The sequence below is a fragment of the Panthera pardus genome, unplaced genomic scaffold (assembly GCF_024362965.1).
Source record: "Panthera pardus isolate Hobbes unplaced genomic scaffold, ASM2436296v1 HiC_scaffold_15, whole genome shotgun sequence".
NCBI classification, from domain to species: Eukaryota; Metazoa; Chordata; class Mammalia; order Carnivora; family Felidae; genus Panthera; species Panthera pardus.
In genome coordinates this window covers 35585372-35610173 of record NW_026526710.1, presented here as the reverse complement: position 1 = coordinate 35610173, position 24802 = coordinate 35585372, and the positions used below count along the sequence as shown (strand labels likewise).

The window sequence follows — 24802 nt, the reverse complement described above, 5'->3', positions numbered from 1 at the left end:
TGATAAACAATCTCATTCTATTTTTTGGTGACTTTTCTTCTTTGAAAACCCCAAAAAAGTAGTCCTGTATCCTTAATAACTTGAAGGTTATCAGTTTTGCTGAGATTTTATTCTTTATGATGAAAGCCAGAAGATGCCTCTTCTAAGATCCATCAAAAACAGTTTACCACCATCAGTGGATACATGGGGTGAAGGGGCGGGGAGGAACAAACTGTTCTCTCTTACTTAAAGAAGCCAAACATGCAATAATGGTTTAAAAAGATACAGGCAATTAATTTAAATCTCTGGAGACCATAATAAACTCATTCACAAGCCTATTCAAGATTAGTGATCCAATGTCCCTAACCAAAATGGTTAAACATGTTTTCCAAGTTTAAAGGTCACACATGTACAAACACACACAGCCTGCAGAGAGATATGCCTTCATTACTTAGGTGGAACTAACTTCGAGTCAAGGTGTAAACTGTAACAGATACTAAATAAGAAAGCTCATTAAAGACAGAAAAAGAGCAAGTGCAAGGGCCTTCTGTATGCTCTCTGTATTCTGACACTTGGTGCTGAGAAAAGTGCCTCACTCACTCTAGCTCCTTTCTGACAGCTTAGTTCTTCAACCTAAAACTAAAGCTTGTTTAACCTGCAACAATCACCTCTATAACTAACCATGAAAACTGAACATTTCTGTCTGGGGACAGATCCTGGAGCCTGAATACAATGTGTAAAGTAAATGTGACCCACTAGAACTTACATATTCCTCTTCAGTCTCCTCCACAAAGAAAGCTTCCCCATTGTCACCCAATTTCATGTGAAGATCCACTGCATCGCCATTGATTTCTATATCAATCTAAGAAGAGAAAGTATGATTTAGTATTAAATCTTTCATTCATGCTAAACGAAGCCTAAATTCTGGGTTCTCAAGCCAAACTTAGTATTGAGGTTCCTGGAGTGATAGTCTCTGAGAAACACTGCTACCTGCCCCACCAACCTGCCTTAAAAAACCAAACAGATCTGGGAAGGAAGGGGATAGGTAACCAGGGATTGAAAGAAAATATTGTATCATTTTTAGAACATAAAATCTTGTACTTAATTTCCCAAATGGCATAAAATAGAGAAATGTTATGGTCAACAAGCAATTGAGCACTTCCAGAGTTACACCACAGAGAGGCCTCAGCTGGCACGCTTCAGACAACCACAAATTTCAGTTAATGCAGTATGTTACCTGTAACTCCAGAGAGCACAGACTTCACTGCCAGCTCTCTGGCTACAGATCACTACATAAAAACAGATGCCCCGCATGATTGGTAACCCATTGCATCACTTTTTCAAAAAGTGCACTAGTGACTAGCGCACCAAATCTATTATTACTCAGTTCAGGCACAGACAGCAAAGCTTGTAGTGGTAGTTGTCTTCTTGTTTCCCACTGATAAACCCATGTGACATTTTATAAAAATGGATAATTAAGAGGAAACTGGCCAAGATCAAAATGCCACAAACTAAAAGTAACATTACTGGAAGTAAACTTCAAACTGAATGTCAACAGTTACGGAAGAAATAGCTGACTGCGGGAATGGGGACCCTGCTGCCACCTGAAAGGCTCAACATGTGCAGCCAGAGGCACCTGGTGAAGGCAGGCTCATCCACACAGAGGAGCAGAGTGGCTGTGACAAAAAGGATGAAGATGGCCCAGAGGAAGTGACGTGGGCAAAAAGTGTCCACACTGAAGGAACTCTGACATACTTCATGACATTGAATGTTTCAGAGCTGAAAACCTGAAAGGTGATCCAAATTCAGAAAAGCATACGAAAATTTGCCAAGACGAGAGATGCTTGTTCGGTATCCTAAGTTTTACATCAAGAAGGCAAGCACTGTTCAAACCAACTAATCTTGCTAAGTTATTTTACAAAGAAGACATGTTAGTTCTCAATGTTCCTAATGTTTTAAATTGCAGTGTACTAAACACCAACTTACTATTTTTCATTTTCTTACACATTTTTAACTGACAATAGAAAGTTTTTACAAAAATTTGTAAAATTCATGGAAAAATCCTAATTTTTCTCAGTTATTAAGTTTGCTTTGGGTTTTGACTTGCCCAGTCATTTTTTCTATGTATATATTTTTTATGAATAGAATTTATTGTCAAATTGGCTTACATATAATACCCAGTGCTCATCCCAACAAATGCCCTCCCTCCTCAATGCTCATCACACATTTTCCCTCTCTCCAACCCCCATCCACCCTTAGTTTGTTCTCTGTATTTAAGAGTCTCTTGTGGTTTGCCTCCCTCCCTCTCTGTAACAATTTTTCCCCTTCCCTTCTCCCATGGTGTTCTGTTCAGTTTCTCAAGATCCACATATGAGTGAAAACATATGATATCTGTCCTTCTCTGACTTATTTCACTCAGCATAATACCTTCCAGTTCCATCCATTCTGCTGAAATCTGCCCAGTCATTTTAATGATCTATACGACCATGCAAAGTAAGGACTGTTTATATATAATATTAAATACCACTTAAAAATAATGTAGTAGTTCATCTGTAGACTGTGAATAAATGTTTTTAAACATCTTATAATAATAAATGAACACCAACTTTTGAAACTCTTACAGATAAACTTGTAAACTCCAGTTTTAGACTGGTTCAGGGGACATAAAAACGAAAGTACAGAAAAATGTAATACGTATATAAATAGAGTAGTCCACAATTTAAGTGTACTTAACTTTGCAAAACCATTGGGTTTTTCCCAGTGAGGACCAATTAATTATCCCTTCTGACACTGAGTGCTGGGTCACATCAAGTCAGTGAAGATCATTAACTGAAATATGTTGTCAAAATGCTTATTATAAAAATCCTGTTAGTAACATAACCACACTAAGGGATAAGGAATGAAACTAAATATTCTAAGACTAAAGACAAAAAGAACTATAAACAAATATTGTAGTAATTAAAAAAAATCACAGAGATGTGGGTAACAATTCTAAAACTATTTTATGTGTATTTTAGGATTGAACAAATAAGTAAACATATTGTAGGTAATAAGAGCCATGTTTCTCACCGTCAGAAAAAGAAGTTATAAATAAGGAGATGAGAAGGAACCTTCTAGGGATGGACTGGAATCAGAGGAATCAGTGTGAACTCATAATTTTTACAGACAAATGTAGGTACACGTATTTACATACAGAGATTTTCCAGCTCTGCCTGCTGACAGGGCCTAGAGGCAATGACACCTCAGTAATGAGCATACCTAGTGACCAGATGCTTTGTTTCTAGATACGATTCTCTAATAAAAGGAACCACTGCTCCTCAGAGAAACAAAATAATTACATTCCAGGGCTGAGGCAGGTAAAGTAGATTCTTGTCAAATAGCTCATGGTGCCAAAAAGTAAGGAAGTGCTCAAAAAATGATGGGAACATATCAAAAGGACTCAACCTGAAGGAGCTACCTACTAATTGCCAAATCTGGGACAATTTGAGCAACTACATAATGATAATAATGGATTATAACCCAAAGAGTAAAATTAATATTCAGAAGTCCATACTGATCTGAATAAATAATTGAATAAGTAAACAGAAGGATAGCTCTTTGATACAGACTTTCAGTTAATAAATGGAGTAGAAAGGATGGAAAACAGAAAATCATTTGGCAAACACCACAGTAATAACTACTGCAAGCAAAATTCATCAACGTATGCTAAAATCCATGGGTGGAAGTACGATGAAAAACAGTATATTTGCACAATCTCCAAGTTTCTTCCCACAAATACATTTTTAGATGAGAAACCTAGTAGACACCACTAACCAAGGGATCAAAGTTAACATCACCAATAATGAGATACGGCACCATGATGGGCCTCCTAAGATGATATACTGAGAAGGGCACACTATCACTCTGTGTTATTCTTCCCCAAATGAGAAAACATCAGACAAACTCAAATTGAGGGACAATCTACATAATAACCATTCTGTCCTCCTCAAAAGTCAAGGTTGTAAGGAAAGACAGAATGGTTACAGAATATAGAATGAAAGTAATGTGGGATCCTGGATAGGATCATAGACAAAAAGACCATAGTGAATCTGAGTAAGGTCTTTAGTTAATAATATTATACCAATGTTAACTGCCTAGTTCTGATAAATTGTACCACGGTCATGTAAAATGTCAACAGTAGGGGAAGAAGTGGGTGACAGATATAGAAACTACTTAAAATACATTTGCAACTTGTTAAACATCTAAAATATAGGAGTTAAAAATATGCTAATGTCATTAAAAAACTGACTCAGAACAGTCACAGACTGGAAGAGACTGAGGACAGCTAAGTGTTCCATGTCATGACTACAGTGATGCTTTCATGAGTGCACCTATGGTAAAAGTTTTAAAATTATATCCTTTGAATATGTGTTACTGTGTTAATTACAAAACAAAAAAGCTCTTAAAAAAGGAAAAACAATTATAACAGAAAATGAGAAAAATAGGCAACTATTAAATACAAAATTAACAAAATCCTATGCAAAAGAAAATTCTTATTTAAGAAATGTTAACAAAATTATTATTTTGTAAGAAACTCATTTTTCTTCCACTTTTTAAATTTTTTTAAAATCTTTTTTTATTTTTGAGAGAGAGACACAGCGCAAGCAGGGGGGAACAGAGAGAGAGAGAGGGAGACACAGAATCTGAAGCAGGCTTCAGGTTCTGAGCTGTCAGCACAGAGCCTTATGCAGGGCTTGAACTCACCAACAGTGAGATCATGACCTGAGCTGAAGTCAGACACCCAACCGACTGAGCCACCCAGGCGCCCCGCCCCTCTTTTACTTCTTAAAAGAAAAGTGTACATAAAATAAGTTTCCACAGGACAAACATTAATTCATTTCCCAACTAAGTTCTTCATGTTTTAGATTACTGTGAATATTTATGGCTTAAATAAAGCTGGGTAGGACATGGAATCTAACGCTTCCAAAACCAAGTAGTGCAACAAATTCCTGGGCTAAAAAAATATTATTTTCAGGTTAAGTTTAAAATGTGTTTCATAATAAACTGGTTGAAGTCACATAAGCATCTAGAATCATCTATTTCCGAAGCAGCTCTAATAGCAGCAGCTTCTACATAGGAAAAATGTTTTCTAAGTTCCATGAGGGCTGATGAAGTAAAGAAATAGATATATTTTCCTAGACTGTAAGAGCAAGGGGACTGGGAAAACTAAATTTGCTCCATAATGCCAAATTTTAGGTTTCTCAGGATGACTTAAATACTTAATTGCATTTTTTCAACTAGAAGTTGGACATAAAAATAACTGAAATGATCATTTATTGATTTGTGGTTGTATAAATTATTTAAGTTAAATTACACACAAATTAAATATTAAAGTTATTTTACCTTTCATAAAAAAACATAACAGATTCAAACTAGTATCCTTCAAAATTTTCATCTTTGTAGGTTATCCATTTACCCTAGGGAGCTGGGAAAATAGAACAATGCCTCTTTCAGAATGCAGTCTGGTTTTAAACCATCTTAAAACAATTCACCCTTCATTTATAGCCTGTCTGACTTTAGTGATCAAATATGACATTTTCCAATATGACTAGTCTCTTATTCTGCCTCTAAATGGAGTTTGGTTACCCCCAAATTAAATCTAACATCAAATTGTGGCAATACTAAGGGTACTAAAAGAATATGCCAGAAGCTCTTTAAGTAACAAAGCAAAAATATTAAGAAATATTTTGAAAGATGGCACCAAATTGGAATAAATGCTTCCCAAGGTGATTATTTTAAAGAGGGTACTCATTTTGATGTACTACTCCTTATAAACTGGTATCTAAAACAATATTCCTATCTACATAGTCTTACTTCCTACACTGTGGCTTAATCTTGCTCAATATATATGACTGAGATGTTGAAATAGAACTGATTTACTTTTTAGAAATACCTGCTATAGCAGACACTTGTTTTGGCAAACCACTTTTCAGGTAAGAATATCAGTGGTGTCCTCTGGAGAGCTCCTCATCCTCTATTTCAGACAGTTTCAGGCGTGGCTTCATGGGGCTGCTGTCCAAGCCAAGCCAATCAGTACATTCCACTCCAGCTATAGTGACTGGTCTGCAAGGTACATGTGACTCAAGTCTGACAGGGAGATTAAACACTGATACTTCTGTGGGAAGAAGCAGCTCTCTTTCCCCTAGGGTTGCTGAGTTCATGGGAAATAAGCCAGGAGGTACTGTGGCCATCTTGCATTAGAGACAGCATACACAAAAGGAGGCAGAGCTGAGAGGTGGGCAGAGACAGGGTTCTGGTTAACATCCTCAAAGACCTGATTTTTTTTTTTATTTTTATTTTTTTAATGTTTATTTATTTTTGAGACAGAGAGAGACAGAGCGTGAACGGGGGAGGGTCAGAGAGAGGGAGACACAGAATCCGAAACAGGCTCCAGGCTCCGAGCTGTCAGCACAGAGCCCGACGCGGGGCTCGAACTCACGGACCGCGAGATCATGACCTGAGCCGAAGTCGGCCGCTCAACCGACTGAGCCACCCAGGCGCCCCCTCAAAGACCTGATTAATTCAAATGCTCCTGGACATTAGTTATGCAAGCCAATAAATTCCCTTTTTTTGCTTAAGCTAGTGCGAGGTGGATTTTTGTCACCCACAATGGAAACTTCCTGTCTAATACACTGGATTATTTAACTTTGATAAGTAATCAAATCATTAGTTTTGCGTTAAATCAACAAAATTAGTATTTTAAAAACAGCAACTGCAGGTTTACCTTCTGAAATTCAACTCGGGTTATGAAATATACTGGGAGTAGTGGTGTTCTATCAAACAAAAACATACCAGTGACAGTGGGAAAATTATTATACGGTATCTCCCCAACCAGAAGCTTTAAGATGATTATGATTTCCAGTCCAGGTGCCACCATTATAGGTGTCACCATAACTGGGGTCTTAGTGTAAAATCAGTGAGTAGCTTTCCCTAGTCCAAACTGACCTAAAATAAGACAGTTAATCCAAACTGCCTGAGTATCTCAAGGCAGACATGGTTCTGGTTTTACTGTCGCAGGAAAGCTGTGTTTCAGTCAAAGAGCCAAATTTCTGCTCAAACACATCCTTTGAGCTCCTAGGGGTACTAGTGCAAAAGAAATTTTCTTTTCCTGTGTCTCATGGACAGACTATTAAAATCCAAGGGTTTGACAAGATACAGAATACAGTCATTTGGGTAGCCTGGTACTGAACTTGTACTTTCTTAATTAGAGGCACACAGCATGTAGAAAGAGGTATGTTGTCTGTCCGGTCACCATTTATAGATACACAAATGCTTACATATAACATCAGCCTGCAGATTCCATTCTGAAAGGCCAAAAGACTTAACCAATCTACTGATCAAAATCCAGATCACAGAAAAACAAACAAAAGTGCCATATAAGCCATTTCCTGAATAGATCCTTGCACAACTAATGGGAAATTTCAGCGTATAAACAATTTTGTACAGATTCTCCTAAAGCAGATAAAAACTGAAAGTACTATACGTTAGTGTTACTGGCTAGAAATAAAAAATTCCAAGAAGCTAAACTGTGGCTAAACACTGTTTTGCAAGGCAAAGTTTCCAAGTTACTAAGTGAATTGCGACTGCTTTTGGTTTCCAAAGGGTGTCTCTGAACAGAGGCCGACCATACAAACCCTGCCATCCTGCAAGGTGGCTCTCCAGTGAAATACTGATTTATAACACCTCGGAAAAAAGATGTGTGTTTTGAGGGCGGGGGGGGGGGGGCAAGTGGGGAGAATATATAGTTGTGTGCAACCCATAAGCCTTTTCTTCCATCCCCCAAAAAACTTAAGTTTAATTAAAACACAAATTTCTATTTTAAAGAATAAGATTAGCTATGCAAAATAGCCAAAATCTGAAAATAGATGATTCGAATTATGCCAGTGGTCCTCTAACACCTAGTTCTGTGACCCAAACTGGTGTAGATCTTTCATTGTGCTTTATAATCCTGACAAAATCTCCCTCCATTGTTTAGGTAAATAATGTGGGGTAAGAGCAGAAGGGGAAAATACTACCATGTACCTGCAAAGTTTTATTACTAGCTCAATTTTCTAACTTGATTGACATCAAATATACTAACATGTCTTACCATTGTTCCAATATTTGAAGGAGAGAGGATGTAAGAAAAAGGAAAATACAAATTATCTTCTTTCTAAATGAACCTTCCCTGAAATAAAACTAAACGCCAACTAGCCCATGATGTGAGTTTGCATTTAGTAAGATCTGGAGACAAGTCCTGGTATCACTAACAAAATTTACATACAAATAAGATTCAACAGCTTTCTCAAAACAAGGAAAACTGGCATTAATTTTACTTAAACAAATGTAATATATTCTTGATTACCTCAGTCTATTCCATTCATAAATGGTATGAAGCCACTGCTCTAAATATTTTATAGTATATAAGGTAAAGAAACTTTTTCTAAATACACCTAACATTCTCCATTTACAACTCCAGTTTCTCTATTTTGCTCCTCTGAGCTGCAACAAATGGGATTATCAAGATAATTTTCAGCTTTTTTTCCCCCTTGGAGAGACTTTCTATGCGCTTATGAATTCAGCAGCAACTTCAAAATAAAACATAAAGGCTGACTTCTCATATGATTATCTTCAACATTATACAGGTTTTCCTTAAAAAAAAAAAAAAAAAAAAAAAAAGAGCCAGAGAGAGTACACAGGAACAACTTATTCTGTTCCCATCTAACCTTTCACCCTCCTTGAGAACAAGCTGTCTCCTGTACTCACCACTTTCTCTTTGGATCTCAGGACTCCCAGCTTCCCAAATCGAACGTGAAAAGGCGAACACTGATAGGTGCCATCCTGCTGTCGCACCACAATGACATCGATGCACCCAGACAAAGTAGCTTGGTTAATGCCCTTGTAGAGTTCCTTCACAGTGACAATCACCTGCCCAGCCAGCTGTCCCACATAATTCATGGTTTGAAACTACAAAAGACAGGGGAAAAAAAAAATAGATGAGACAGTAACACTGAATCTGTGGATCTAATGACAGAGAAAAAAACAGTGGTGATTAAAAGTGTATTGAGCATTTGTATGTCATATTAGATATTGTTAACTGTGCTGATCTTGAACCAGTTAGTCTCACGCTACCACTGTTTTTACACAATTCCACACAACGACAAAATCAGATGGTTCTCCTTTGTATCATGAGAGGCTGTCCCAGCCAGGGCCTGAGGCATGCCACTAATTCACTTCTCTCCTCACCCCAGCTGGGTTAATTCATTCATTCTGTAGACATCTATTTAACTGTCATTCCCTCAGAGGAGCCAGGTTTGATTTTCTTTTGTAGGGCTGATCATGATTCTAATATATTAATTATCTGTGTACTGTCTGTGCTTCCTGCTCCAACTCAAATTCCTTCCCCAACATTGCCAAACTGTAAAATTCTAAGTTCCCTTTCCTTTTCCATCATCATGGATTCTGCTAGCTGCCAGCAGGAGTGTCCCTCTGAAATTTAGAACCTGCACAGAACCACCAAAGAACCCGGACTACCACCACTGCCCTCTTGCCCAAGATCACTAGGAACCTGGGGCAACTGCATCCACTCTGGCCACAGCAGCCAAGCAGAAAAAATGACCAAGGATCACATCTGGGAGGAACCAGAAAGTCCACTGTTTCTGCTGAAGACAATTAAATGAGAGATGAATTTTCTACAAAATTCTACAAAAACTGAATATGGTTCAGAGGCATGCTAGATTAAATAAACAAACTCTGGGTGAGCTAGACTGGGTCTAACCTATTTATAGCGTTATTTTTATCAAAAATCCCCTCAGTGCTTGAACACAACTCACTAGAACATACATTCATGTTCTATAAAGTTCAAAGTACAGAAAAGGGTTTTAATCTTGTTGGTCAACTACAATTAACTAGTCAAATCGGGATCACTATGCTATAAAAGGATCCTCCAGAAAAGGTTAAAGATGGACATGAATGTGCACCTGACCCAGGCTGCAGGGTCGCTAGGAAATGCTTGCTTCCTCTGCCCCACATCCGCTGTGGCTGAGGCTAGGGCTGGCTTTATCTGACCACAGGTTGGGGCGCCTACCATATAGTATGCAATGAAGACCAGCAGGGAAGTCTCCTTGAATCCCCCTCAATTCTTTTACTAATTAGAAAAAAATAGCTCTTTAGTCCTAACGTTATCAAATTTCATCCCCACTTATCAAATACCACCACATTTCATTCATTAGACAACAACAACCCTAGTATTATGTCAAAGCACAATTCAGCAAGTCATTCGCCTGGGGACAGGAGGGACATAGACCAAACAAGACATCCTCCGTGGCTCTGGCTAAGCCAAAGGCCAACTTTCACTGAACCAGAGAAAAGACAATTTATTCTCCAGATCATTCCTCATAAACACATCTGTCTCTTTACCCCCAGCTTTTCAGGTGCCTTAAGCTTGAAGTTACATGCGCAGAAAAGCTACCAGAGATCACATTCTATGTTGTGAGAGAAGTCCAAAGCTGAAATGGGAGAAAGAATGCTACTCCAGTGGGAAAACTTAGGGGTGTGCTAAGACATGTGCCTCCAGAGAAACTCACCCTACTCCTCACAGGTGAGCGAGTGCCTGCTAGCAGTGCCCAGATTGCACTCAGACATTTTTTCTGCTCTTATACACAGATGAATGTGTAATCAAGACCCATCAGTTTTATACTACTGAGCACAGCCACAATTTTACCCCGGAAATTTGAGTATTTTAAAGCTAATGTTACAAAGGCCCCAAAATGTACCTCTAGAAGAGATGGCTCTGAGGATGTAAACTGGCTGCAAAACTTACTAATAAATAAGGTAGTATCCTTTATAAAATAGTTGCAAGTTAGTTTTGATTTTGGTTTTAGAATAATTCATTAGGTAAGGCCAAATTAAGCATATACCAAGTGCCCAATAATTATTTCTTCAATGAATAAAGGATCAAATGAACCATCAATAAATGAGACAAAAAAAAAAAAATTAGAAACGTGTGTAGGGAGGAAATACTGTTTCATCAGAATATTCGTATTACATCTCATTTTTAAAAATTAATCTTTTTTGTTTTGCAGTAACTATAGTTCTGCATGCATGCATGCAATTTTAAGAAATACAAAGAGATCCCATGTATCCTTTAAGCCAGGTTCCTCCAACATCTTGCAAAATTCTAGTGCAATACTACAATCAGGGTACCAACACTGATTCAGTTAAAATTGAGAACATTTCCATCATCCTAAAGATCTGTCCTATTGCCACATACACCCAATTCCCTCACTCTCTCCTTAATCCCTGGAGACCATTAATTCTGTTTTTCGTTTCTGTCACTTTTGACCTTTTTAAGAAAGTTAGGTATATAACCTTTTGTCATTCATTGCCTTTTCCCTCTTATACTGCTATGGAGACTCATCCAGGTTGTTGCATGTATCAACAGTTTGTTCCTTTTTATTGTGAGGCAGTACTGTATAATACGGAGGTACCATAGTTTGTTTAATTACTCAACTGTTGAGGAACACCTGAGTGATTTCATGTTTTTGAGTATTACAGTTAAAATTACCATAGCACTCATGTATAGGTTTTTGTGTGAAAATCAATTTTCAAGGGCGCCTGGGTGGCTCAGTCAGTTAAGTGTCCGACTTCAGCTCAGGTCATGATCTGTTTGAGCCCCACGTCGGGCTCTGTGCTGACAGACAGACCCTGGAGCCTGCTTTGGATTCTGTGTCTCCCTCCCTCTCTGCCCCTCCCCCGCTCATGCTCTGTCTCTCTCTCTCTCTCTCTCAAAAATGAATAAACATTAAAAAAAATTTTAAGAAAATCAGTTTTCGAATTGACTAGAATCATCCCCCCCGGGGATGTGACTGCTGGGTTCAATGAGAACTGCGTGCTTAGTTTTCAAAGACACTGCCACCAGAGTCACTGTACCATTATACACCCCCACAGGCAATGTCTGAGAAATGTAATTTTTCTACATCTTTGCCATCATTTGGTACTTTTTTATTTTACCATGATGACAGGTACAGGTGATATTAGTTTTAATCTGCATTTCCCTAATGGCTAATGACACTGAACATCTTTTCATATGCTGACTTGCTTGATTCAGATATCTCATTATATTTTGTTTCATAAAAGAGCACTACCACTTAGAGGAAAAGAGAATAAACATCTTTTTGTTCCTTATTTCTGGGGTCATGGTGTACAATTTTTATGTTAGGAATGTCTCCAAAAACAAAGGTGAAATAAAATTTAATCTTGTATAGTTCATATTTTCACTCTCTTTTATCAGATATTTTTTAGCAACCTAGAACTGTCCATCAGAATGTTCATAATATGTAATATATGCTCACGACATGCTTTTTGCTTGTCATGGCATGTACATTAATCAGCACCCAAGCAGTCCATCTTTGTATAACTGCTTGACTGACTGGTAGCCATTTAAAAATGAGCTTTGTTACAAATTTTTAAAAATTTCGTAACTAATTATATAGGCCTTTCCTTAAAAGAAACTGAAAAATGATAACTTTAAGCATCCTCATTCAGCCATAAAACAAGTCTTATAAACTAAATGTGTAATAAGCTTACATCAACTAGAGCACAGAATCCATAATTAAGTGTAACTACATCTATTCAAAATGATTTTAATTACCATGGTTAAAGGATGTGCTGTTATACAAGAAAGTCTATTGTGTAAATGCCAGTTGCTAAATGTAGAAAAATACAGGCTATCAAATGATTGGTTTTTTTCTTAGCAGATATAAAACAATTGTTTATATTACAAAGGCTGGTAAAACAAAAGTAAAGGGATGCCTGGTGCTGTAACATTCACTACACCCTGGGAATGAGGGGCACAACTCTGCTAGGAGGAGCACTCCAACTAGGTTGGGAGAGGGGGCTGCCCCATGGTTATGTCTGGGGGAAAAGCAGCTGGTTGTTATATGTGCAATATATTAACCAGTTTCATCCAGGGGCGCCTGGGTGGCTCAGTCGTCAAGCATCGAACTTCAGCTCAGGTCACGATCTCAGAGTTTGTGAGTTCGAGCCCCATGTCAACTCTGTGCTGTCAGCTCGGAGGCTGGATGGAGCCTGCTTCAGATTCTCTGTCTTCCTCTCTCTTGCCCCTCCCCTGCTCGCTCTCTGTCTCTCTCAAAAGTAAACATTAAAAAAAAAATTTTTTTTAACCAAAAAAAAAAACCCCAGCTTCTTCTTTAAGCATTACCTAGTACCATAAAACTTTATTCCTACATGTCCAGCTCAGCACTAGCCATAATAAAGCCAAGTGAGAACAGATTCAGTCCTCTGACACCTGTCCTGGTCAATGCCTGGGAAAGTGGGACTCTGAACAAGGGCAGAAAGACAATCAAGTAACCCAGTCACATGTCAGGGATACACCTCATTGAAGAGACTATCTTTTGAAATAAAACAAAGATTAAAAAATACAGTAAAATAATATACATTGTACATTACTCACCATATTTTATAGTGAATGATGAGAAAAAAAAGAGAGGAGAAAATAAATTCAAGGACAGGGACAAAGAGACTAAGAGGGATGCAGAAAGAGATAAAAACTCAGAGAAAAAGCAAAGACAGAGTAAATACATAATCAGAAAGCAGACAGACATAAAGATGCCCACACAGAGCAATGTGGAACTGAAGGATGTTCATAGAGCAGCATCCCTATCTTCAGGCTCACAAGCACAGAAAAAAATATAAAAATGCATTCTTAGAACTCAAAGTATTTATCTAGCCCAGTGTTTCAACAAATATCAAAAGTGCTTCTAGCACACCCCTGAAATATGGAAAGTTAATCATCAGAATAGCAGCAACTAATTTTTTGAGAGCTTACTATGTACCAAATTCCTAAGCGTATACATAATCTCAGAACCACCTTATGAATGAGTAAATATTATTTCTATTTTTAAAGATAATAAAATTAAGGCTTAAAACAGTTAAGCATTGTTATGGACTGAACCTGTCTCCTCCTCAAATTTGTATGTTGAAGCCCTAACCCCCCAAGTGAAGGTATTTGGAGGCGGGGCCTTTGGGAGACAATTAGATTTAGATGAGGTCAAGAGGGTTGGGCCTCTACAATGGGATTAATGTTCTTATAAGGAGAAAGAAAAACACCACAGATGATGTTCTTTCCTCCTACCATGTGAGGACACAGTGAGAAAGTGTGCAAGCCACGAAGAGGACCCTCACTAGGAATTAAATTGGCCAGCACCTTATCTTGGACTTGCCAGCCTCCAAAATTGTGAGAAATAAATGTTCAGATCACCCAGTCTGTGGTATTCTTTATGGCAGCCCAAGCTAAGACAAGTATCCTCTTAAACAACATAATTGCCGTACTGTTTTTCAATGTTGGGGTACTTCCTGTTGACAAAGATTCATTCCTTTCACCAAGAAGTTGATAACCGTATCAGACAGCCCTACCATTATGTCCACTAGAAGTCACCATGAATCTTCTAAATACCATTATACATCAAAGAGTTTGTTGTACAACTATAGGTCTCATCTATTCTGGGCTAAGCATTCTTCTAAAATGACGGGGTTTACTTTCACTTTTATGACAAACTAAAGAACTTACTTTAAATGGGAGATCCAAAACTAGACACAGTGGTGTAGATAGGCCTGACTAATATACAGTGTATACAATGTATAGTGTGTGTTTAGGTCCAGGCACTGGCTCCCATAGGCTGGGTTAGATGTTGGGAACTCCCGAGACAGGGAGGTACTTACTGATCAGTGAACTAAAAATAGGAAGAGTCGGAAGACAGAAATTAACTAACATACTTATTAGAAACCAAATGGCTCTTTATGTGTAAAATTCAATAGACTGAATTAGTCCTTCATGCATGAAGGTGCCCACTATCAGATTTTTCTCATCAAAAACTTACAAGTAAACATACACTAGTATCTGGAATAAATGGGTAGTTTAAAGATTTGCTTAGTAGCTTTTCCTAAGCATCAAAGAAACTAAAGCAACCCATCATGGTATGTAGTAGAGATTTATAAATGGAATCTATCAGTAACAAGATTCAAATACAGATCTTCTTTCTATAAAAACTGCTCAGAATCATTTAAAGGTGACATGTTCAATCAAAAACAATTTTTGCTAAAGAAAAGGGATATAGGTACTTATTAAAATACTGTAATTTCTAAATTGTTATCAATACAAAAATGGATACATTCTAAACACGTTTAAGTTTACCCTCATATCTATTCAATGCTATTATTCCTAGTTAGAAGTACAGCTACTAACAAACACAACTACAGTTGTTACATGTCCCTCATGTGTCAAGTGCTATGGAAAACTGTGTATTATCTCATGTAATTTTCACAAGTATCTGGAGTTTGGTATCAATATTCCCATTTATATGAGGACACTGAGGTTCGAAAGTGTCCAAGGTCACCACAGTAAGTGGTGAAGCTAATATTCAAACTCAAGTCTCACTACAACCTTACTGCATGTCTCAGTGATAGAAAAGCTCTAAAGCACTGATCTGAATGCCTTGATGAGACCCCACCCCCACCCCAGATTTTTTGCTGCAAGTGGGTTGCTTTTAGAACCTGGAATGTTATTTACTTAATACTACTTGGCCCTTCAAGTCTTTTCTGCACACTGTCATGAGAGGTAGCACTGACTACTAACTTGCCTGCTAGACCCACAATTCAAGATTAGGAAGTGGACTTCCTGGGAGATCATGTGTGGTTGGAGCTTATGGACAGAGATGAACTGCTTTTGTCTAAGAACTTGCCCTCAACATTCTAACCTTCTGCTCACAGATGTGAGGAGTGTGCTGTGGGGGAACAGAAACTTCTAGAAACTTCAGTAAACAGACACAACACGTTCTGGCTTACACCTATGCTCCTAGACCAAACTCCTCCACGCACCAAAGCTTATATTCTGCCTTTGAGTAGCACTTAATATTTTTCAAGAACTTTCTCAAACATACCTCATTTGATCTTCAAAAAGAGAATTTAGGTTAAGTAAGGCAGATATTTTCCTTTATTTAAAAATAAAACTTTTTTTTTAACGTTTATTTTTGAGAGAGACAGAGTGTGAGCAGGGGAGGGCCAGAGAGAGAGGGAGACAGAATCCGAAGCAGGCTCCAGGCTCCAGGCTCTGAGCTGGTCTGTCAGCACAGAGAGCCCAATGTGGGGATTGAACTCATGAACCTCGAGAGCATGGCCCGAGCCAAAGTCGGATGCTTAACCGACTGAGCCACCCAGGCGCCCCAAGGCAGACATTTTTCATTCATTTTACATTTAGACTGAGACAAAAGGTATTTAACTTTCCATTACTATTCACTAGAAACCAGCTCTACTGCACTTGTGGTCCCAACCTTCTTGCTATTTCCCACCAGTAGCTTAAAATCATGAGGCTCTCAAGATCAGCTGGTAACCCTGAGGACAAGAGACCTGAGGCTGAACTCAAGTTGTACTTAAGACTACAGCTCTCTATGAATTCCAGAGTCTCTTAGAGGTGGCCAAACATAAGCCTGGAGGGCACCACTGGCTGAGAACTTTGCCTCTTTGAAAGTAGGAGATGAAAGACAGCAATGACACACACAGTAGCATCTGCTGCAAGCTTCTCCCTGGTCTGGGAGGTCAGGGGGTGAAAAGTCCCCCAGAGGACTTGCCCACATCCTGTCAAGACAGTCTCTAAAACATTTACTCTGTGCTTAGCAGACACTATGGGGATCACAAAGAACTAAAGGAGGTTACAACTTAGCTAGACCTATGTAACGGAAAACTATTCAAAATAGTGTCATCTATGAGTGAGCTCAGACAACTGACACTAAGACTGACAAATAACCAGTCTTCCTGGAAAAGCCACCCGTTGGCCATTTAAACTCAAATAAATGTCTTACTTTGTACCACCCAGCTTTTTATCCCCCATGACAGCAAAATGCTAATTTAATTTTTCTTATTTTATAATTAGCTGCTTTTTGACTCTCACTTTATAAAATAAGAAACAGGAAATAGCTGCAGCACAAGGAACAGCCCTTGCCCTCGGTGAAGGAGAGGGCCTCACCCCCAGGGCTCCACTGAGGCCCATCTAATCTCCTTGAAACCAAAGTCCACGAGGAAACGCGATAGCTGCACAAATTTTACTGCTCCAAGTCTCCTCAAGATCAAAGCAGCTCCCTTTCTGTCCTGCAGAACAGCGTGGCAGTTGGAACAGGGCTCTCCAATGTGTCTATGACCATTTAGTCCCCATGTACAGAATGTGTAAACTAAAACCCAGGGTCTTCCAGCAAAATTCCTGAATAATGTACAAACAATTCAAGTAAGAGATGGCACAGCTCTAAAGGCAGAAGAAGTGCAGAGAAGAATCAGTAGGACCTGTGACAGACCCAAGGCGATGCTAAGGGAAGGGAAACAGCTGGCTAGGATCACGCCACAATTTCTAGACAGAGCTACATCTGGCATGTAGTTGGGATTCAGTAAATACTGCTGAAATATGGAACTTAAATATGGAAATAAAAAGGGCAGATTTGGTGGGGAACTTCCTATTAAGGCTGAACTTCAAGAATTTTCACTTATTGCATTGGTTCAAAATTTTGTGTATATGAAAATCATCCATAACAGTTTTTCAAAAGGCAAATTTTCTTGAATTTTTTTTTGAAGTTTAATAACTGATTATAAAGATGAGCCAGGTTACGGAAGGATCGCTCTTTGTAAAAGCAAGAGATCCTATGATAACATTCCATGCCTATTTTTGCTACCTCCAAAATCAGTCTGTAATAAAATACATTACAAGAAGGCTTAAAGCCTTGAGTATTGTCTTGCATCTTTCTTCAGAGAAGATGTACAGGAAAGTTCTAGAAATATTTGAGCTGACATCTGAACTCAAAAGATTCCTTCCTGAGAGACAGACTTAGCCAGGATGCGGTGTTCTTTGGAGGATCTAGTTTTCTAACCAGTACCCAGTAGATTGAGCTGTCTTTCTAAAGAGTAACCCTATTTTTTATATCAACTCCACTGTTTGAAGGCACAAAGGCCTTTTTATGTCTAAGCAACTTTTTTTCCTCTAAGTGAAGAAAACTGAGAAGGACCACAGTGTAGGTTAGTATTTCCAAAGACTAGATAGATCTCTGATCATAACAGAATCAAGTTTTGATGCTTAAGAGTGTAGATTCCCAGACCCCCAATCTAAACACAAAAAACTAGAAATGGGGTCTTAAGGATTGGTTATTTACAATTCTGACAGGTATTCATGTTTGGGAACTTAGTCTCTACTGCATGAACTTTCTCTTCCCAGTCCTGATTCAGCTTGAGAAAACCGAGTTGTTATGGGCTAACGTATGTATCCTGTCCTTTAACCATATCTTATTACCTTGACCTGTTATCCAAACTTAATAGACCTTGAATTTCATATTTTATTTTTTTACTGTGTATTTTTGAGAGACACAGAATGCAAGTGGGGGAGGGGCAGAGAGGGAGAGAGACACAGAATCCAAAGCAGGGTTCAGGCTCTGAGCTGTCAACACAGAGTCCGATGCAGAGCTCGAACTCACAAATCATGAGATTATGACCTGAGCTGAAGTCGGGCATCCAAACAACTGAGCAACCCAAGCACCATGAATTCCATACATTTTAAGAAACAAATAGCTGGCCTGATCATTTTATAAGACTTGGATTCTAGGACTGACAGCGGTTGTGTCAAAAACTCATTTACAACTTTGTTGTTAGATTTTAAGTAATCTCTACACCCAATATGGGGCTCGAACTCGTGACCCTGAGATCAAGAGACATATGCTCTACTGACTGAGCCAGCCAGGCACCCCTCATTTATAAAAATTCTGATCTGGGAAGACTGCTCTCCTTAGGGGTTCATTCCCTAAGTACAACCCACACAATTCAAAAACAACCATTAGGATAGACAGGTGAGAAGAGGGGATTTTTTTTTTTCTTTTCACATTTTTATTTAAATTCTAGTTATCATACAGTGCAGTATTGGTTTCAGGAGTAGAATTCAGTGATTCGTCACTTACATACAATACCAAGTGCTCATAAGTGGCCTCCTTAATACACATCACCCATCTAGGCCACCCCCCCACCCACTTCCATCAATCCTCTTTGTTCTCTATCTTTAAGAGTCTCTTACAGTTTGTTCCCCTCTCTTTCCCTCCTCCTATATGTTCATCTGTTTTGTTTCTTAAATTCCACATATGAGTGAAATCATATGGTATTTGTCTTTCTCTGATTTATTTCGCTTAGCCTAATACACTCTAGTTCCATCCACATCATTGCAAATGGCAAGATTTCATTCTTTTTGATGGCTAATATTCCTGTGTGTGTGTGTGTGTGTGTGTGTGTGTGTGTGTGTGTGTGTGTGAGAGAGATCTTCTTTATCCATTATCAGTCGATGGACATTTGGGCTCTCTCCATAGTTTGGCTACTGTTGCTAATGCTGCTATAAACATCAGGATGCATGTACCCCTTTGAATCTGTATTTTTGTATCCTTTGGGTAAATACCCAGTAGTGCAATTGCTGGATCATAGGGTAATTCTATTTTTGACTTTTCAAGAAACTTCCATACTGTTCTCCAGAGTGGCTGTACCAGCTTGCACTCACACCAACAGTGTAAGAGGGTTCCCCTTTCTCTGCATCCTCCCCAACACCTGTTGTTTCCTGTGTTGTTAATTTTAGCCATTCTAACAGGTGTGAGATGATTTCTCATCGTGGTTTTGATTTGTATTCCCCTGATGATAAGTGATGGTGAGTATCTTTTCATGTGTGTTAGCCATCTGGAGGTCTTTGGAAAAGCATCTATTCATGTCTTTTGTACATTTCTTAAGGATTATGTGTTTTTTTGGGTGTTGAGTCTGAAGTTCTTTACAGATATTGGATACTAACCCTTTACCACATATATCTTCTCCCATTCTGTAGGCTGCCTTTTAGTTTTGTTGATTGTTTCCTTCCCTGTGCTTTTTATTTTGATGAAGATATCTTATTTTTTATCTTGATGGAGTCTCAATAGTTTATTTTTGCTTTTTTGCCCCTTGCCTTTGGCAACATGTCTAGTAAGAATTTTCTCTGGCCAAGGTCAAAGAGGTTGCTGCCTGGGTTCTCTTCTAGGATTTTGATAGTGTCCTTTATCACGTGTAGGTCTTTCATCCATTTTGAATTTATTTTGGGGTATGATGTAAGAAAATGGTCCAGTTTCATTCTTCTGTATGTTGTTGTCCAGGTTTCCCAACACCATTTGTTGAAGAGACTGTCTTTTTTCCATTGGATCTTCTTTCCAGCTTTGTTGAAGATTAGTTGATCATATATAGTCGTGGGTCTATTTCTGGGTTTTCTATTCTTTTCCATTGATCTATGTGTCTGCTGTTGTGCCAATACCATACTGTCTTGAAATATAGATGGAAATCCAGAATTGTGATGCCTCCGGTTGCATTTTTCTTTTTTGGGATTGCTTTGGCTATTTGGGGTCTTTTGTGGTTCCATACAAATTTTAGGACTGTTTGTTCTAACTCTGTGAAAAATGCCAGTGGTACTCTGATCGGGATTGCATCAAATGTGTAGATTGTTTTGGGTAGTAAAGACATTTTAACAATGTTTGTTCTCCCAATCCATGAACATGGAATGCTCTTCCATTTGTGTCCAAAGAAGGACTTTTCTTTAAAATATATGTATTTATTTATTTATTTTGAGAGAGAGAGAGAAAGAGAATCCTAAGCAGGCTCCATGCTCAGTGTGGAGTCCAATGTGGGGCTCAATCTCACAATTGTGACATCATGACCTGAGCCAAAATCAAGAACTGGAGGTTTAAACAATTGAGCCACCCAGGTGCCCCTGAAGAGAGAATTTTCTGACCCAATATTCCTGTTTTGGAATTTGAACAGATACAAGATGCAATGGCTAGCTCAGAGCATAACAATAAGGCCCCGTGGATCACAATGATTTTGTCTCTCAGAGATCCCCCCCCCCCCCCAAACAAAGGGGTAAATTCCTAGTAGATTTACAAAGTAAATCTGTACTTTGGGGCTTAGGCCTTGGCACAGCTGACAGTGGGGTGGGGAGACATCTGACCCAAACAGATATTCTTGAGGTATGTATGGAGAGCCAAAGTAAGAAACTAGCTGAGCTACTTGAGCAACAATCCAGAAGGCCCACAAGCTGAAGACACTGAGATGCCACATAGCCCCAGTCCTTGCTCTCTCATCATTTCTCTGACTGATGAATGGTTAGAAGTTTCTTTGTTTGCCTGGCTTAGTGTCCAATTCTGATATTTACCAACACAGTAGTTATATACAGATAAGCTGATACTGATTCTGACCTGATAAAGCCACCTGGAACTCTCTACAACACCCCTCCCATCCCCCCAACCCAGCCAAAACACCCTGAGAAAATGAGTGAAAGCCTTCCTCCCCTGAGCTCAGACTTTTTTTAAATATAAACACACAATGTTAATTTCTTATGTACAACAGAGAGATTTGACAATTTGCTTTTGTTTTCTTGTTTCTGTGGGTTTTTTTTTTTTTTTTTAAGTGAAAAAGCTTGAGGCTGGCCTTAAACTTGGCTGGTGAGTTGATGAATTCAGATTTCAAATATGTCACAACATATTCTCTTTAAGGAAGTTTGGAAGCCGAGATTTCTGTTTACTGGGCTCACTTCTCTATGATTTCACCATACTCACTATCTACAAAGTAGATGAACAATTATCTTGGGCTGAGTAAGGTTGAAAAAAGGGAAGACACTTGGCCACCACAGCAATATACTTTTTTTTCCCTAGTGGTGGACCAAAATTTTACACAAGTATTTGCTTTAGCTTTTCAGCAGGTACACTTGAAGAAAGACTATGTCACCTATTTCATCTTCAAAAACCATCAATTCCCCACTTTGTACCCCCAGTCACTGACCTAATAATTTTCAGGCCAATCCTCCGTAATCCAACCTAAGTTTTCTTCTCAATCTATCCAACTACTACTGTTGGCTGTTGATCTAATATTTTATAAGAGGAACAAGGTTTTAGTCTTCGTGGATGAAGAGGAGATGAGAACAAATAAAGTGTGCCCACAACAGACTGTGAACACACAGAGCACAATGCAAAAGATGAGAAAGAAATGGGGGTGGGGGGAGGTAGAGGCATGGGCTCAAGGGCTGAGAAGAAAGCAGCAGGTGGCAAGAAGGGGTTTGTGGCTGCCCTGCCCTGCCCTTTCCCTACTGCAGCACATAAGCACTCACCACACTTCAGTCATTTGCTTATGCACCTCCAAACTCTAAGTTCTGACAAAGAAAGTAAAAGTATGTATGCTGCTTCTTGTGTGCTTCACTGTCTCCCCAAAAGCCTGGCACAGTGCTTAACAAAGGGAGGTTCTTAATGAGTATTTTGAGATGAAAGTGTATGAATCGATGAATACAAGATCTAGTGAATAGAATCAGCAAGGAGAGGGAGAAATATACACCATGTCTTGTATTGTAACCAACATGAGAGAAATTCAAGATGTAAATGAAGATATATGTATATATACACATAGCCACACATTAAGAAAAATGCCAAGAATAGCAGGGACCAACCCAATGTTTCAAAAGTGATGCTCAGATATTCTGAAACCAATGCTTTTCTGCAGATGCTGGTTTAGACTTCACAGAAAAAACCTGCATAAATCTACTGTATGTGAGTGACAATTAAGAACAACACCCACCTCCCACGGGTAAATCTAAAAATATCCCCGTGAGAACAAATGACATCCATGCAAACTGCTCTGAAGAACGCTGAGCAGCTCTACAGCAACTTGTAGAAGAAGGGACCGCTCACTGGTCTGTCAGGGGAAGTCAGTGTGGTGAAGTCAGCTGAGGCAGAGGTAAGGCTGCAAGTGACAAAGATCATACTGTGACCAAAGACCATTACAGAAAACAGCATGAAATGGAACAGACTCAGGTGATCATCTCCTATGAGCAAGTTTTAACTTACATGAAAATGCCCAAAATTACAATTCTATAAGTCACAGCCTTCAAGGTAAACAGCTGGTAGCAACAGTTTCTTTTCCCTAATGTTCAGCACTGTAAAAAAATACTTTAACAATGTAATTGATGCAGAGCAAAAAAAAAAATTAAATGTTCATTTTTACACATATCTTTAGATTTCACTATACGTAATAAAATAGGTGTTCCTTGAGTAGATCCTAAAGTAGCGAGCAGCACACTAAGGAAAAGTGGGCCCTAATAACCTTGCCCCAAATGCCACATCACTCCTGTGACCAAACTCGTTTCAAACTATTGCAGCTCTGTAAAACTTAATGGTTCTTGTATTTCTTCTTCTCCCTTCATTTCCCAAATTACAGAATACTGCCTTGAAACAAAGGCAATTTCTGATAATTTAGTTATTTTTTCCTGTCATGGCTAAAATATGCCCAGTTCTAATCTATTTGTAACATGAGGTGACAGATTATGTTACAGGTAACATTTAACCTGACCAGAGACGAGAGAGAAACACAGAAGTAAAATCATTAGGAAATGTAATGAGTTTAAGATTCAGTGGATAATCATGAAAGACATTAAATTATTACTTAGTCAACCTTACTCTAATGGTTATGCCTATCAGCATATAAAAACTTCTAGCTAAATGTTCATATGAAGTCAGCTATGAAATGCAACTTTAAAATTTTAAATAGCTACACCTTGAACTATTAAAAATAAATTTTTTCAAAAAAAATAAAGGTGTATTTTACATAAAGTAAAATTAAGCCTTTTCTAGTGTAGTTTTAACCATGCAATCATGTAATAACCACCACAATCAAAATACACAACTAGGTAGTTTCCCAAAATGCCCCATGCCCCTTTGCAAGTCAATACTTTATCCAATCCCCATGCTAACCCCTGATCTGGTTTTCTGTCTCTATAATCTTTACCTTTTCTAAAATGTCACATAAATGAAACCATACAGTAGCCCTCTGAATATGGCTTCTTTCACTTAACATAATGCATTTGAGATTAATCATTATTGTTGCAGGTATCCACAGTTTGTCCCCTGGTGTTAAGTACTGAGTATTCTACTGTATGGATGTTCCAAAGTTTGTTTATCCACCTACCAGCTGAAAGACATCTGGGTTGTTTCCAGTGTTTGCTGATTACAAACAAAGCCATCAAAAATGTGTGTGTACAGGCTTTTGTGTGAACATAATTTCATTTCATTTGGGTAAATAACTTAGGAGTGAGACTGCTTTAGATATATTTTGCAAGGGTGATTTTGCAGCTACTGTTTTTAAGGTATCTTCAGTGTACTCAGAGGAGTTTGCTATTAAAATAAAATCATTCTTTAAATTATTTTACAAAGTGGGAATAATTTGATTGTTTTATGGACTTAGAGTTTCACATGTGGGAGTTGCTTAAAATAAAGATTCACTTAACACTGGTGAAAATTCAAACTACTTACTCACACTAACTTTTAGGCTATGCATATGCTTGAAAAAACCAACAATTCAGATTTTACTCCATATTCCTCCTAGTATTTGCCATGGGGAGGTGATGGGGGAAAAAAGAGAAGAGGGCACTAACATTTATCCCTTCCAAATGCCATTTCATATACCTCCTCTCATTTAATCCTCACAATTAAGTGAGGTAAATATCACATGCATTATACTAGCAAGAAAATTGGGGCTCAGAGAAGATAATCAACTTACATAAAGTCAAACAGTTACTCAGTGATGCACAGACACAAGCTCAGGTGTGTCTGTCTCACACAGGCTCTTTTTACTGTATCCTGGGGCCATTAGCTTCTAAAAACACTAATGCTGATAAGTTTATGTAATTTTCAGAGCTATGTATAGGAATTTCATAAGTAGC

The 24802-nt window shown here is 38.4% G+C and overlaps 1 protein-coding gene across 2 annotated transcripts in view; it reads right to left on the bottom strand.

Annotated features, from left to right (window-relative positions):
• LPIN2 (lipin 2) overlaps positions 1-24802 on the bottom strand; it is an 82045-nt gene that overhangs the window by 29760 nt on the left and 27483 nt on the right. For both annotated transcript variants that reach the window (XM_019418361.2, XM_019418360.2), the window contains exons 2-3: positions 8764-8964; positions 746-841 (exon numbers count right to left, since the gene is read on the bottom strand). In XM_019418361.2, the coding sequence (XP_019273906.1) occupies positions 746-841; positions 8764-8955 (288 nt within the window). In that variant the 5' untranslated portion in view covers positions 8956-8964. The remainder of the gene's footprint in view (positions 1-745; positions 842-8763; positions 8965-24802) is intronic.